Source organism: Periplaneta americana, chromosome 8 (assembly GCF_040183065.1).
Source record: "Periplaneta americana isolate PAMFEO1 chromosome 8, P.americana_PAMFEO1_priV1, whole genome shotgun sequence".
NCBI lineage: Eukaryota > Metazoa > Arthropoda > Insecta > Blattodea > Blattidae > Periplaneta > Periplaneta americana.
Genome location: NC_091124.1, coordinates 139,905,830 through 139,918,573, shown reverse-complemented (window position 1 = coordinate 139,918,573; position 12,744 = coordinate 139,905,830). Strand labels below are relative to the sequence as shown.

At 34.8% G+C, this 12,744-nt stretch overlaps 1 protein-coding gene across 4 annotated transcripts in view; it reads left to right on the top strand.

Annotated features, from left to right (window-relative positions):
* The window catches only part of LOC138705106 (blood vessel epicardial substance-like), a 902,265-nt gene that overhangs the window by 865,891 nt on the left and 23,630 nt on the right, over nucleotides 1-12,744 (top strand). The window contains exon 7 of one of the 4 annotated variants that reach the window (XM_069833735.1): nucleotides 6,017-8,185. The exons of the other annotated variants lie outside the window; for them this stretch is intronic. Coding sequence (XP_069689836.1) covers nucleotides 6,017-6,042 — 26 coding nt within the window. The 3' untranslated portion in view covers nucleotides 6,043-8,185. Of the gene's footprint in view, nucleotides 1-6,016; nucleotides 8,186-12,744 lie in introns of those variants that run through there. 4 annotated transcript variants of the gene reach the window in all.

The following is a 12,744-nucleotide window of genomic DNA, read 5'->3' as shown; positions in this document are numbered from 1 at the left end:
GTAGAACACTAATTTAATTTGTCAAGCAGTTTAAGTGTTCAAGAGATTGTTTGTTCTAAGTATGGATCTATGCTCTACATTTATTGACACAAGATAATAAAGTACATTACCAGTATCTTATTATACTGTATGTCTTTCTCCACTTTATGACTTAAAAAACATAACAATTATCTTGTATTTAATGATCTGTTTGTTACATTTGAAGAAGTGAAATCACATTACGAGATGATGAGTGGTATAAATTAACATAAAACCGGTTCGATGTTGAAGTATATGCCTTTGAAGATTGTTTTAAAATTCGCAAAAGAAAATGTAGGCGTATAACGGTATAAAAGATTGACAATACTAGTGTATAGGGCTGCAGAGTCTCAGATTGAAAATAAGGAACAAATTTATCACTAATATGGAGTAGCGACTAGAGTAAGTGATTACAGATAGTGCAGTCCATTGAAGAAATATATTTTATTTAAATAGAACTACATTCAATAAAGTTTATTACTTAAACTTTTAAATATAAAGTGTATAAGTATATGCTTTCACGTGTTAATTAACTAGTCAACAAGGTAACCTAGTTAATTAACACATGAAAGATATACAGGGTTAGTTAATAGTCCCGCATCACCTAAATAACTTTTGAAGCATGTGAAACTTGGTGTGTGGGGATAATCATATACTAAGAACTCAATAATGGTATTATCGATTTTTTCTACTTCCGATTTAACCAGAAGTAACTCCAACTCTATTACTTTAAATGGAACACCCAATATATATATATTTTTTTTAATTTTTGAATAATACTCATTAAGAGCTTTTCAAAAAGTACTCACACTTGATACTTCTTTACAAATTCAGTGTTGCTAAATCAAGAAAACAAAAAAGTATATCGAATATTAAAATAATAAAATACTCCTTCTTTAACAAAAACAAAACAAAGCTAGCTGACCTTCTAAATTCTCTGTTCAAACTGGTAGCCCTCAGCTGCTTGACAATGTGCCAGTCAATCTTGGAAACTATTTAAGAAATGATTTAACCAGGCTTTAGGAATATCTTGCACCACTTCCACTATTCGATGCTCCAGACCTTCTAAGTTGTTGGGTTTTTCTCGATATACTACTGACTTCAAATGGCCCCACAAAAAAGAAGTCCAAAGGCGACATATCTAGGGATCTAGCTGGTCACTCTATGTGACCTCTCCTACCTGGAAAAACCTGGTCTAAATGTTCACGAGCATTCTGTCCATAGTGAGACTTGTTCCCACGTCCAGTCAACTATCGTCTTCTGTCGGGATCGTCCTCTGAAAGTTCCTGCAAAAGTTGAATTTTACAAGGATGTTGCTTGGTACTTTTAAGGATTTTCATCACGGAACTTTGGCTTATATTAGATTCTAACGCCAAATATTAGTATATGTTTTTGGATTTTCTTGCATATGGAGGAGAACATCCAATGAAGTATTATCATCAGTTGCACTTTTCGGGCGACCTGATCTTGGTAAGTCCTTTACGTTTCCAGTTTCAGTGAATTTCCTTACGATCCTTGTCATTGTTGTATGTGGAATTGGATTGCAATCCGGATGCATACCATTAAATAAATTCGCCGTCTCTCGATGAGATTGTTGTCTGTTTCCATAGTCAATAATCATTAAAATTTGAATTCTTTCCCTTTTGCTCAACATCAGACAGAATTATTTAACACACTAGAATGTCAGATTCAATTCTTTAAATAAGATGTATTTATCAATAATAATAATAATAATAATAATAATAATAATAATGTTTCCATGGATATAAACAATGGATAAATCAAATTACAGTAAACAAAAGAAGCGTTTTACCTGTATTCCATGGATATAAACAAAGAACAGTCAAATTATAGTAAACAAAAGAAGCATTTTCCCAACGAGTTAGAAAGAGAATATAGAGTGGCCAAATGAACTAAGCGCCTACCGTTGTAAAAATTCATCTGCTTACAACATTGTGTATACAGAGGTAGAGCTACGAAAAAGAAATAAAAAAAATAACATGCCTGTTGTGTGTGCTGCATATAACTGCAATATCAAAAGGAAAAAGACAACTGATATTCATATTTCAGGTAAATTTTATGAAGTTAAGTCAATACTTTTGTTAATTAGCAGCATTTTTTTCAGGCGTAAATGTGTAACAAAGCCCGCCATACATACTGTGTATACTACAGTATTTTGCTCTTCTTGCAGGTTCTCTTTAAAAAAAAAAAAAAAAAAAAAAAAAAAGAAACTGGTGAAACAGTGGGTAATAAATATGAAATGAGACAAACTGTGTCCCTCCAAGCATAGCTTTTTGTGTTCACGACACTTCTTGTGTCCTTCCTTACTGCATATAGAAGAAAACGATGTGCTGTACTTATAAAAAGTAGGCCTATTTCGAAGACAAACGATAAACCAAATAAATGGTTCACTAGTAATTGACTTAAACTAAATACAGATAAAACCAGTATGCTACGATTCCGTTTCAAACCCAGTGAAAAACTAATAACAATAAAATATTAAAATTGTATTTCGACACTTGCATCCAAAATTCCGCAGAGTATATGGTTATCCCCACACATCAAGTTTCATGTCACTGAACCACATCCTTCAAATGTTATTTAGGTGGTGCGGGACTTTTAACTAACCCTAACTAACTTTATATTCCGAAGTGATATAGTGTTAAAAGTTGTGTAATCAAGATGTATAGACTTTTAAAATATTACTTGCCAATTAGGCATATATATGCACACTTCACAGCTTGCAATGAATTGAAACTGATCAATTTTCACACTTACTGCTCTTTCTAGACATCTTTGACAAATCATTATTGAAAACAATACTGTCATAAAATTAAATTTTCGTTTGGCAATCAAATCAATAAAATGAACCCATGTTTGAGTAATGGGTATGTTCATAACTTTTTCCTGAAAGCGTGCATTTTTATCATTGCAGTGAAGTTCTTTAATCAAAAAAATTTCTAAATAGTTACATCAATAAATAATATGTTATCAAAAAGAGAATGTGATTCAGCTAAACTTAAGAAACATCTTTTTAAAATCAGGTGAATTACTCGGGTTAATACATTCCGATTTAGAAAGAACGTCTTCATTGCTAAAAATAAAATAACTTATTTACCTAACTTGTGCAAACTTTATACACATCATGGAATTCTTTTCCATACTTATTCTTGTCATTTGAAATACCTAGCCTATTTAAACACTGGTGCACTTGATATCCAAAAATATAATAAACTATTCTTTGTACAACCTGAACTTTTAAATTATTAATTACTTGATAAACTTCGCAGATTGCTAGTGAATTTTATTCTAAAAAATTATTTTTTGAAACATGACTCTTAAATGTTGGCAAAAGTTTAGAAATAGTTGTGTAACGATTTTCTATTGACTCGACAATGAGGTTTCTTTTGATAAAATCTCGGCCAATCATCAGTACTTCTAAATAGGAAATTACCCTAGGGACATTTGTAAGTAACGTTAAAATAATTTATTTTTTTCTGATTTTGAATTTAAGTACGGTACTGATATTTAAAATAATTCTCATTAATAACTGAAACAACAAAAACAAGAAATTTTGCCATTCAGTACACATTTCATATCATGGAGCAAAAGAGAAAAATACCGTACTGTTCCTTAAAAATCCGTACGTCTGACAATCCTACTAAATGGAGACACTACTACTTACCAGTACTGACTTGTCTTAAATTCAGAATCAGAATTTAGCTTTTGTTGATTATCAGGTTATCAGAATTTTTCAAGACATTATTACTGTCTTCATATAATTAAAGTATTTGAAAACATGACTCCGGTTTCATACTTACGAATTGAAAATAATGATAATATTACAGAAGCAATGAAATTATTGCCTGTCACACAGTACTTTACTATTATATCTTACCTTATTTTATTTTTTATGAAAGACTGACTCAGAAGGCTATAAAACAAAAATAATTCTTATTTAAACATTCCCGATGCTCATAGAAATAACAGTAATTTAGTTGATGCTTTCGTAGTTTGGATAACTATGTTTAATCAACGTTTTTACAAATCACAGATTTAGCTTAGATTGATTATGATTGTATTACGAGTATGAATGGTTGAAAACAAAATTAACCTTGTGTTTTTATTTTCTTATGTTTCTTTTATAGTTGTACACAGGTAAATACACTCAGGGACAAAAAAAACCGGACACTTCTATATTTGCTTGTATTTTGTTGCCAATTATTTCAAAATGAAACAAAACCCATTTAAACAAAATAATGTTTCATTTAGCACCTTATACGACAACATTTGAAAAAAAAAATGACAAAGGGTGTATAACTATGGCATCGTTTGGTCTAACTGTTTTTTTTCATTTTATGGTGCCTTAAACATTAAAAACTCTTTTTAGTAACGGGTATTACCCCCTCTGGCTTGAATAACTGCATCCATACGTCTTGGCATGCTCTCAATTTGGTTAGCAATGTCTTCTTGAGGAATAAGTTCTCATTCTTCGCCAAGTGCTTGCCTCAACTCTTGTAACGATTCTGGTCTTGGTCGTCTATTCTTAACACGCTGTCCCAGCATGTCCCACAAATGTTCAATTGGCTTCATGTCTGGACTCCTTGCTGGCCATGGAAGAACATGGATTCCCACTTCTTGGAGATAATCTCCAACCGCATGGGCAATATGCGGCCATGCATTATCATGCATTAAAACAAAATTATCGCCTACAAATTGGCCAAATGGCACAACATGATCAGCCAAACATTCATTTATATACCTATCAGCTGTTAGTCTTCCATTTTCAACAAAAACCAACTCTGTACGAGCATCCGTACACACTCCTGCCAAAACCATCACTCCACCACCTCCATACGGCACATTTTCGGAAATGCAACACTGTGAAAATCGTTCTCCCCTCCTTCTCCAAACTCTTTCACGTCCATCAGGTGAGCACAGATTGAAACGGGACTCATCGGTGAACAGAATACAGCTCCACTGTCCATTTCTCCAATCCCTGTGATCATTTGCAAAACGCAGTCATTCAACTCAATGCATCCTGAGAAGTCTGGGACCAGTTGCAGGTCTACTTGATATCAGTCCACTTGCTTTCAGCCTCCTTCTAACTGTTTTGGCCGAAATTGGGCGTCCATGCATGTTAACAAATTGCTGGGCTACACTAGTAGCTGGCAGGTTGTGCTCCCTAAGAACTCCCAACACCATATACCTGTCTTCATTTGGATTTGTAGCTCTTGGACGACCCGAACCTGGTCTTCTGGTATATTCTAGGGTCTCTCTATACCGTTTTATGGCATCATGGGTTGTGCTTCTAGCCATATTCATAACATTTGCAATGTAACGTACACTGCGTCCATCATCGTAAATGGCTACAGCTCGAGCCACATCTTCAGGTCGCATCTTGTTTTAAGACAAATGTTACAACCCCACTTAAACTCAGAAAATGTAAAAATGAAGAAATAACGAATGATAACGATAATGAAGCACAAAATGGTTGAGACAAAATTGTTATAGCTGAGACTCCGAAAGCAAAATTGGAATATTTGGTTGTAATGGCTTGTTTATAAAACAAAAAACAATCAACAATGTATACACGTCTCCATAACAACAGATGGCTACCATAATATTGTATGAGAAGATAATGTTTTGCAAAATACCAGCAAATATTAGTGTCCGGTTTTTTTTTGTCCCTGAGTGTAATATCCTTCTGAATAATTATTATAGTATGATTAATTAAATGTTCATTGTTTTAAGTTCTTAAATAAAAAGTGTACCGGTACTGGTTTTTTAGAAGGTTAGGCTGTCCATTGCTATGAAGTAGCAGTTAGCATGTCCGACCGTGAAATGAGCGGGCCTGGGTTCAAATCCTGGTTGGGAAAAATTACCTGGTTGAGGCATTTTCCGAGGTTTCTTCCTCAACTATTGAAGCAGAATTGCTGGGTAACTTTCGGCATTGAGCCTCGGACTCAGTTCATCTTCATTTATTATCCTTCAATAGTTACAGGTCGACCGGAGATCCAGTAGATGTAGTACCATGATTTGCATACAGATGGCATCTATCTGAGGGAGCTGCATAAGTCGCAAGGGAATGAAGGGGCTTTTAAAGAGGACTCTGCCGGACCTGGGTGATGTGCAGCTGAATCAATAGATGGCACCAAATATAAATCACGATACCTACAGTAATGCAATCTTCAGGTCAATATAGGATGCAGCCGAGATGTAGCACTGTGACTTGCATACAGATGACATCGATTTAAAGAAGCTACTGAAGTCCCAGGGGGGATGGAGAACTGAGCTCAATTGACAAGGATGTTGTAGCTGAATCAATAGATGGCACCAAACAGTGAATCACAATACTTACAGGATTGCGGTCCTAAGGGATTCAATAATAATTTTATAAAAAGGAGGTCGGCAAAATAATCCTTAGACTGTGGTGCAAACTTTCGGACTCTCCTTAGTAAAAAAAAAGAAAGTTGAGCCAAATTTAATATTTCTATATCCCATGAATGGAAAATTATATTTGAGCATAGGCTCAGAAATGCTTCCATAATTCTCTTTCACCCAGTTTAGAACTATTTCTTTGAGATTCTGTTCTAAGTATATCCCAGGCTGCAGTCATAGTAACTTATTACTTATTGCAAACGATTTGTGAGCATTAACATTGTTAACTACTAATACACCCTACTAATATTTAAAACAAAAACAAGTTAAGAATAAATAAATTACAATATAAAAGAATATTCTCAGAACTTTGAATACAAACATTTATGGATCTTCTGTCATTCTTGAGATATAACGAAAATGTTTCCATAGTTTGGCCCAATCTTTTAGATATACGGTACCTTTTATATTGAACCAACTCAAATTTCACACGTTTGATAACTTTACTATGACTGAAGCTTGTAATATTGGTCGTCATCCCGATATTCTAATGATTACCACGCATTCCACTGAATTAGGAGTTCGTAGATTCAAATACGACCAAAGAAGGAAAGTAAAGTTCGGGCAATCCTATAGTAAATTTACAGTATTTCGATAGAGCCTTGTTTCTGAATGAGATGGCAAAAGTCAAAGTTTACCAATCATTTCTCGCCAAAATTCAATTCTGGAAATAGCAAAATGGGCTTCGTCCTATCCTCCACCTGTAATCCATTTATCTATAATAGCGAAACAAATATATAAATACAGATATTTCAACTTTTCAATTAAGGGACTATAATACCAGTATTCAATATAAATACAGATATTTCAACTTTTCAATTAAGGGACTATAATACCAGTATTCATCACGATATTACAGTCATTTTCTCGCTAAATGGTATTAGGAATGTGTAATAATGTAAACGTGTGTATAGAAGCATGCTTGTGTGCGCACATACACACATACACTACTGTGCAGACACGTGTGTATGTGTGTGTGCTAGCATATGCAGACGTGGAAAAGTGTGTCCACAGCAGCTCTTCAGATTGAGTTATGTTTAAACAAGCGAGCATTTAGTGGTATTTTCTTTTGAAACTGAATGTTATTTCTTTACATTTTTCATTTGTAGCAGAAAACTATCTGCTGGTGTTATTGTACTAGAACAGTCATGGCCGAGATATAAATGTATTCCCACTTTAATTTAAAAAAAAACTATTGATTTCAAAATTGTTGGTAAAATGTATTTTACTATTTTCTGATTCGAAATTACTTTTTACTAACTTTTATCCCCTCAGTCAGAAGATTAATTTTGTATTTGTTAAACATGGATGCCTGGCACTATGTTGGAATGTTGGCCCTCAAAATTTAATTAATTATTTTTCTGAGAAGTAAAGTATGATCTCAGTTTTGTAAGACCTATATACTTGTGATGAGCTCTTATAATACCATGAAAAAATGTTCTTGCATTAAGAATATGTCAACACGTGACTATTTCTTGCGAATCATAATCATTTGACTAACAAATCTCTTGTAGAACTGTATGGTATCTTAAAGTAATAGGCGACATAAGACTAATGTATATAATTGAGATTTTAAATTTACCTCAAAAATTAAATTTTTACAGTTGTAGTACCGTAGTTGAAATATGTAAAGTTCATGCTTTCCATGAATGTATGCAAAAATTAAATATGAAATAATAGGAAGAGTGAAACTGGGAATTATTAGCTTTGAAATATAAATTTATTAGAAAATAATAATTTTTGAAAATTATTGCCATTTGTATTTAACTTTAATTGAAATAAATCAAATTATGTGGTTATAATATTTTATCATCGGCAATGTATGCAATGGAGGGGAGAAGGAACTGGCCACCCTACCCCAGTATCTCCTGGCCTAGTTGCCTCATAAGTGGTACCTTCTTGGTATCACTTGTGAGGTTCAGACCTGTCTTCGGACAGTTGACTAAACAACAACATCTCACAATTCTGTTAAATATTAGTTTCTTTGAATACAGGACTATATTCGTTTTATTGAATCATACCATACTGAATTTTTCAACTGATGCAGTTTATAAGAGTACCATGACATAGCTATAAAGGCTTAACTAAATTTATTCATCTATTCTTCAGCCAAAGTTTATGAATGAGCATGTACAGTAGAGACGTTCTGCACAACTTGAAAGCATTTAGCATGGTATTTTTATTTTCAGCAGTTAAAGTATTATTTTGTACAATCATGATATTTTATTTCTAGCATGTCAGTTACTGTTGAATCTTAATTCGCTATAGATACGAAATATGCCTACTCAGTTTTATTTACCACAAATTTAAGAATTAGAAGACGTATGATACTGCAAATTTGCTTTGAAATTTGATGCCCTCATTAAAAAAATTATTCGACGACGACAATGATGATGATGACTACCATAAGGATTGGAAATGTGGTGATAAGACAATGACAGTGGTGGTGTGATGATGACGATGATGATGATGATGATGATGATGATGATGATGATGATGATGATGATGATGATGATGATGGTGATGAAAATATTAACATGATATAACCAAGCTACAATAGCATTAATTATGCTCATGAAAATTGATTGGCATTCAAAAAAATAATTATACTGGTACTGGTATTTAAACCCATTACTGCATAAAGTTATTAATGACTTGAAAAATGCGTTTCTGAGTTTAAGTTTACTAGTTGGTGACTTAACAATACTTTCTTACCATTTTTAACTTAATTTACTTTCTGGGATAAAAATTAAGGACTGTCCCATAAATAGGATGCTATGCATAATGGTCAGTGATACAATAGTTGAATAGAATAACCCCTTTTTGTAGTTCAAATAGTATTTATGTATTTATTATGTAGCAAATACATATACATATTAGAATAAGTGGTTCAACTGCCCTTCTCACACAAGCCTATGCATTGTACAACACTATTTTGTGTGGTAACGGTAGAAACATTTAGGGTGGAGTCCAATTTGACACTTGCTGCAGATGAACTTTGCTTTCCCTGTACAATTAGCACACCTTCGCTGAGTTTCATTTTCACAGTGGTGTTGACCATCAAATCTTATGTCTCCTGATGGAATGGAAACAATTTATCCTTAGTGGGAACTCACTCCATGCCTTTTCAGTACTGTAAAAGCCAGGAGACGGCAAAAGTTGAGGAGTGGTTCTGAAGAGTTTTGAGGCTTCATTTTTCTGTACGGAAACCTAGCATTTACTATGGCAACGTCAAGACAATAAGCGAAGATGGACCACCACCCTGTTGTTGCCGCTGCCACTGTTGCTATCATTGGTACTGCCAACGCTGGTGCTGCTGTTTCTGTGCTAGCACTGGCAGGGGCGCACCCAGGAATTTCTCTTGGGGGGGGGGGGGGTCCAATAAAAGAACGTCAGGTTACATAAATGCACGCACGCACACACATACACACAAACATACCTCTTTCAATTTATTTTTACAAAACAAAATCCAGTCTTCTTGGCTTTATCTTTAGTGCAGTAACAACATCTTGTGGAGAAACTGTGATATCACGATGGATGTTTAGCAAAGCAAGACCATTTAGACGATCATTTCCCATGGTGTTTCTCAGGTATGACTTTAATCTCTTAAGAGTCGAAAACGACATTTCACTTGTACTTGTGGACACTGGCAATGTTAATAAAATCTTCAACAGCTCTTTCACATGAGGATAGAAATCATATTCACATGCAATATACATTTCCCACACTGACTTGTACTGTTTTCCTTTACAAAATGTGTTCCAGAGTTCAAATTCACATACCAATTCCTCATCTTGGACACAAAAATTAGTATCTACTTGAGAATAAAACTTGGCCAGAACTATAAAATCACTAGCAACCCCATCTTCCTTGATCAGACACAAAAATTTTGTCAAAATGTTGTTATGTTTAGCAAATCTCGTTTTTATCTGAGACTGCATATTAGATAGGAATGGCAAAAATACAGTCCTCCTGTAATATTCCTCAGCATTATCAGCAGGAACATTGCTGCGGAATTGTGAACGTTGTCCAGATGCACATCGAGGGATTCTAATTTCCTCTCCAAGTGACGTCAGCTGAGCAGAAACCGTCGAGAATATAGATTTAAACTGGTCTACTGCTGCATCACTAACCTGTTGTAACACTTCTAAAACATTTTATACATGTTTAAGTGCTTTTTCCAAATTCATATCTGTCTTCTGAAGGTATTCACTTAAGGTTTTTGTTACACAGAAGAACTTGTTGATTACGTGAAGGGAAATTAGGAATGCAGGCTTGGTCACTGAAGAATGCAGCATATCGGCTTTGGAAGATACATCCTTGTCAGTCCACAAAGAAATGGTTTTCAATGCAGGGAGGACAGCATCCATCAGTTCCATTAATACCATCACAGAATCATGTCTTTCTATCCATCTAGTAGCACACATTTGGACGAGTTTGCTTCTTTTAGTTTCAGGACAAAGATCTTTTATACTGTTTATTAATACATCTTGCCTTTTGGGAGTGTTGAAAAATTCACACACTTTACCTACAATGCCAATGCAATTCCTGATTTCTGGAACACAACATGCATCTGATATGGCGAGGTTCAAACTGTGAGAAGCACAATGGACATATAAAGCGGCAGGGCATTCTTTAAGAATAAAGGCCTGGGCACCTTGAAACTGTCCACTCATTGCACTTGCACCATCATATCCTTGCCCTCTCATATATTTCAAATCAACATTAAATCGAGTGAGGCTCTCAAGAATTGTTCTAGCCAAATTTATTCCAGTTGTCTCAGAAACTGGAATAAACTGTAGGAATTCTTCTCTGATGCTATCATTTTCAAGGAAACGTACTGACAGAGAAAACTGTTCAGTCCCACTGACATCTACACTTTCATCAGCTAAGATAGCAAAACATCTTGCCTCATTCACTCTCACTACTATTTGGCTACGAATAATATAGTTACAGGCTGATATAATTTCATTTTGTGTTTTCCAGCTTATGTAACTTGCATTTTTTCCACAGACTAATAGATGGCTCTTTAAGTTATCATCTCCTGCATCAACACGTTCCCTTAACAAAGCTCTAAAATTTCCCTCATTATGATTTGGTGGATTTTCCAAATCAAAGGGACCGAAGTCCTTATGCCCACGTAATGGTATGCCTTGGCGGCCACAAAATATAACGGTTTTAATTATCGGGAGTATCCTTTGAACATTTACATTCCCTTGCTCTCTTCGTGCTTTATCAATCTGCAAATAAACTGGCAATTCGTTACCTTGTTCGATAGATTTTAATTTAGTGTAAGTATCCACAGAATTCAGGTGATACTGTAACTTTTCATGCCTGTTAAATGTTTCACATGCATGTTTCCAATTGTCAAATGGCTGATTCACTAACCTTCCTGTTGGTGTAGCTTTGTGCATTCCAACCTCTTGAGGTGCAAACAAAAAACAGTATTTACAAAATGCACCATTTTGTTTGTCTGAATAAGCTAACCACTTCCATCGTTGGAGCCATCTCTTTTGGAAACTGAGGTTTTTTTCTTTCTTTCCAACTGGTTTTACTGGGAACTTGAAATTCTCATTCGGCACCCAAATGGAATTTAGTGTCTCAAATTTCTCCCTTGATGAAAGTACTCTGTTAACAAAAGAACTTATATCTTTACCACTAGAGTCCACAGTCAGTAATACCGATGTTGGGGTTGATGATGACGATGCAGATGGTTCAAGAATACCTATATTGGCATCATGTTGTAGGTTAGGTACAGTCTCAATATTGCACTTAGCCACCTTTGATGGAACCGAGCTGAAAAAACTGGTAATTTTATGTTTTTGCATTGTGAGCACTTGTGCTAATACTATTAAGTTAATATATCACATAACAGTTTTCACAACTTCACATTAATAATTCTTCAAGACACAAATACTTGGAAAAACAAACACAGACCAGTCAAATACCGCCAATACTTATTATAATCAATGATAGATACTTTGGCAACACTGAACTCAATCTGCTAAGCAGTGATGACAACGTGATGGTTGAAACACAGCGAGTACAGAATTGTGCATTCTTTGTTGGCTGATGGCACTCGGCTACGTTTTCAGCAGCAGAGCACTCTAACTACCAACGATTATAGTAGGATGCCATTAGATGGACTGGCTAGCAGGAAAAATCAGAAGTGTTACGTACTTGTAAAAAAATCCATAGCACTTCAGCCCATGAAGGGCCAAGACCGACCAGCCAGCTGCTGGTCTCACGTCCACATGCCGAAACAGAGGTGGACAATCATCCAAC